The sequence below is a fragment of the Vipera ursinii genome (genome assembly GCF_947247035.1).
Source record: "Vipera ursinii genome assembly, chromosome: 1".
NCBI lineage: Eukaryota > Metazoa > Chordata > Lepidosauria > Squamata > Viperidae > Vipera > Vipera ursinii.
Genome location: NC_139512.1, coordinates 117,077,120 through 117,078,682, shown reverse-complemented (window position 1 = coordinate 117,078,682; position 1,563 = coordinate 117,077,120). Strand labels below are relative to the sequence as shown.

Here is a 1,563-nt window from a genome sequence, read left to right as displayed (position 1 = left end):
AACATGTGACACTTAAGACCATTAGTGCTACTATGGGAACATTAGAGAAAATTCTTAAATTGATAGATTGAAGCAATTTAATTGAAAGTTTAAAGCGGGTGATTGATTACAGTATTAATTATCTCTTTCAGAAAGTCCCTGAAGTCTGAAGGAAGCAAGTTTTTACAGCAACTGATCAGCTATCCCAGCCTCCACTAGTGGAAACTTCAGAATAAATGAATAAAGAAACCAGAAAAATGGGCAAATGGAACCAAACAACAGTGACTGAGTTTGTTCTTCTTGGTTTCACTGACCATCAAAAGATCAAGGCTGTCTTCTTTGTTCTCTTCTTAGCCATCTATCTAGTCACTTTGGTGGGAAATATTGGTATCATCATATTAATCTGGATCAGCCCATGCCTCCACAGTCCAATGTACTTTTTCCTCAGCAACTTGGCCTTCCTAGACTTCTGTTATTCTTCTGCCATTACCCCTAAAATGCTTCTCAGTTTCATAACTGGAAAGAAGGCAATCTCACTGGCAGGATGCATTACACAAATGTATCTATTTGCTTCTTTTGCAGATGCTGAGTGCCTTCTTCTGGCTGCCATGGCATATGACCGCTACATGGCTATTTGTAACCCACTAATTTATCCCATTCTTATGTCCCATCGAGTTTGTTTCGGGTTAGTAGCTGGCTCTTATCTTATTGGTAGTGTAACTTCACTAATTCACACTTATTACACATTTCACTTGTCATTTTGTGGATCCAATGTCATCAATCATTTCTTCTGTGACATCCCTCCACTGTTAGCTCTCTCCTGCTCCAATACTCACATTAATGAAATTCTTCTTTTTGCCTTGTGTGGTTTCATCCAAATGAGCACTTTTTTGTTGATTGTTATCTCCTATACTTATATCATTTGCACTATTGTGAGGATGCATTCAGCTGAAGGCCGCCAGAAGGCCTTTTCAACTTGTACCTCCCACTTGACAGCTGTTGCTTTGTATTATGGAACCCTTCTCTTTACTTATTTGCGACCAAGCTCCAGCTATATCCTGAATACAGACAAAATAATCTCTGTTTTTTATACTGTGGTTTTTCCCATGCTAAACCCCTTGATCTATACCTTGAGAAATGAAGAAGTAAAGGATACCTTCAATAAATTATTGCAAAGAAAACTGATTGCCCTCAGAAGGATTAGATTTTTTCAGTGTTTTCACTAGCAAAAATGCCACTTGTAGACTTGAAGCTGGGAATACACATATACACAAACCCCTGTGATTACATTTCATTGACTTAATTTCAACTGCATTCATTTTACTTCATATAAAACCTTTTGTTCAATTAGTGCTCTTCAAATATTTAGTGGCTGTATGCAATAAATTACTTTTATATGGGGATTCATAAATCACTTAAGATGGAGAACTTTTATTTTGAAATTTGAAATAGATGCATGAGTGAAAGAGTTATGGATCACTGCCATAAAGCTTCATCTTGTGTAGATAAATTCTACATTGGAGCTTTTTAAGAAGAGACTGGACAGCCATTTGTCTGAAATGATATAGGGTTTCCTGCCTGAGA

The 1,563-nt window shown here is 37.0% G+C and overlaps 1 protein-coding gene across 1 annotated transcript; it reads left to right on the top strand.

Annotated features, from left to right (window-relative positions):
• Positions 1-215: 215 nt before the first annotated feature.
• Positions 216-1,205, top strand: LOC310640580 (olfactory receptor 5AR1-like; the record flags this gene model as incomplete). Its single annotated transcript, XM_083362955.1, has 1 exon — positions 216-1,205. One exon carries the CDS (start codon positions 216-218, stop codon positions 1,203-1,205), a length of 990 nt encoding a protein of 329 aa, XP_083219081.1.
• Positions 1,206-1,563: the final 358 nt, after the last annotated feature.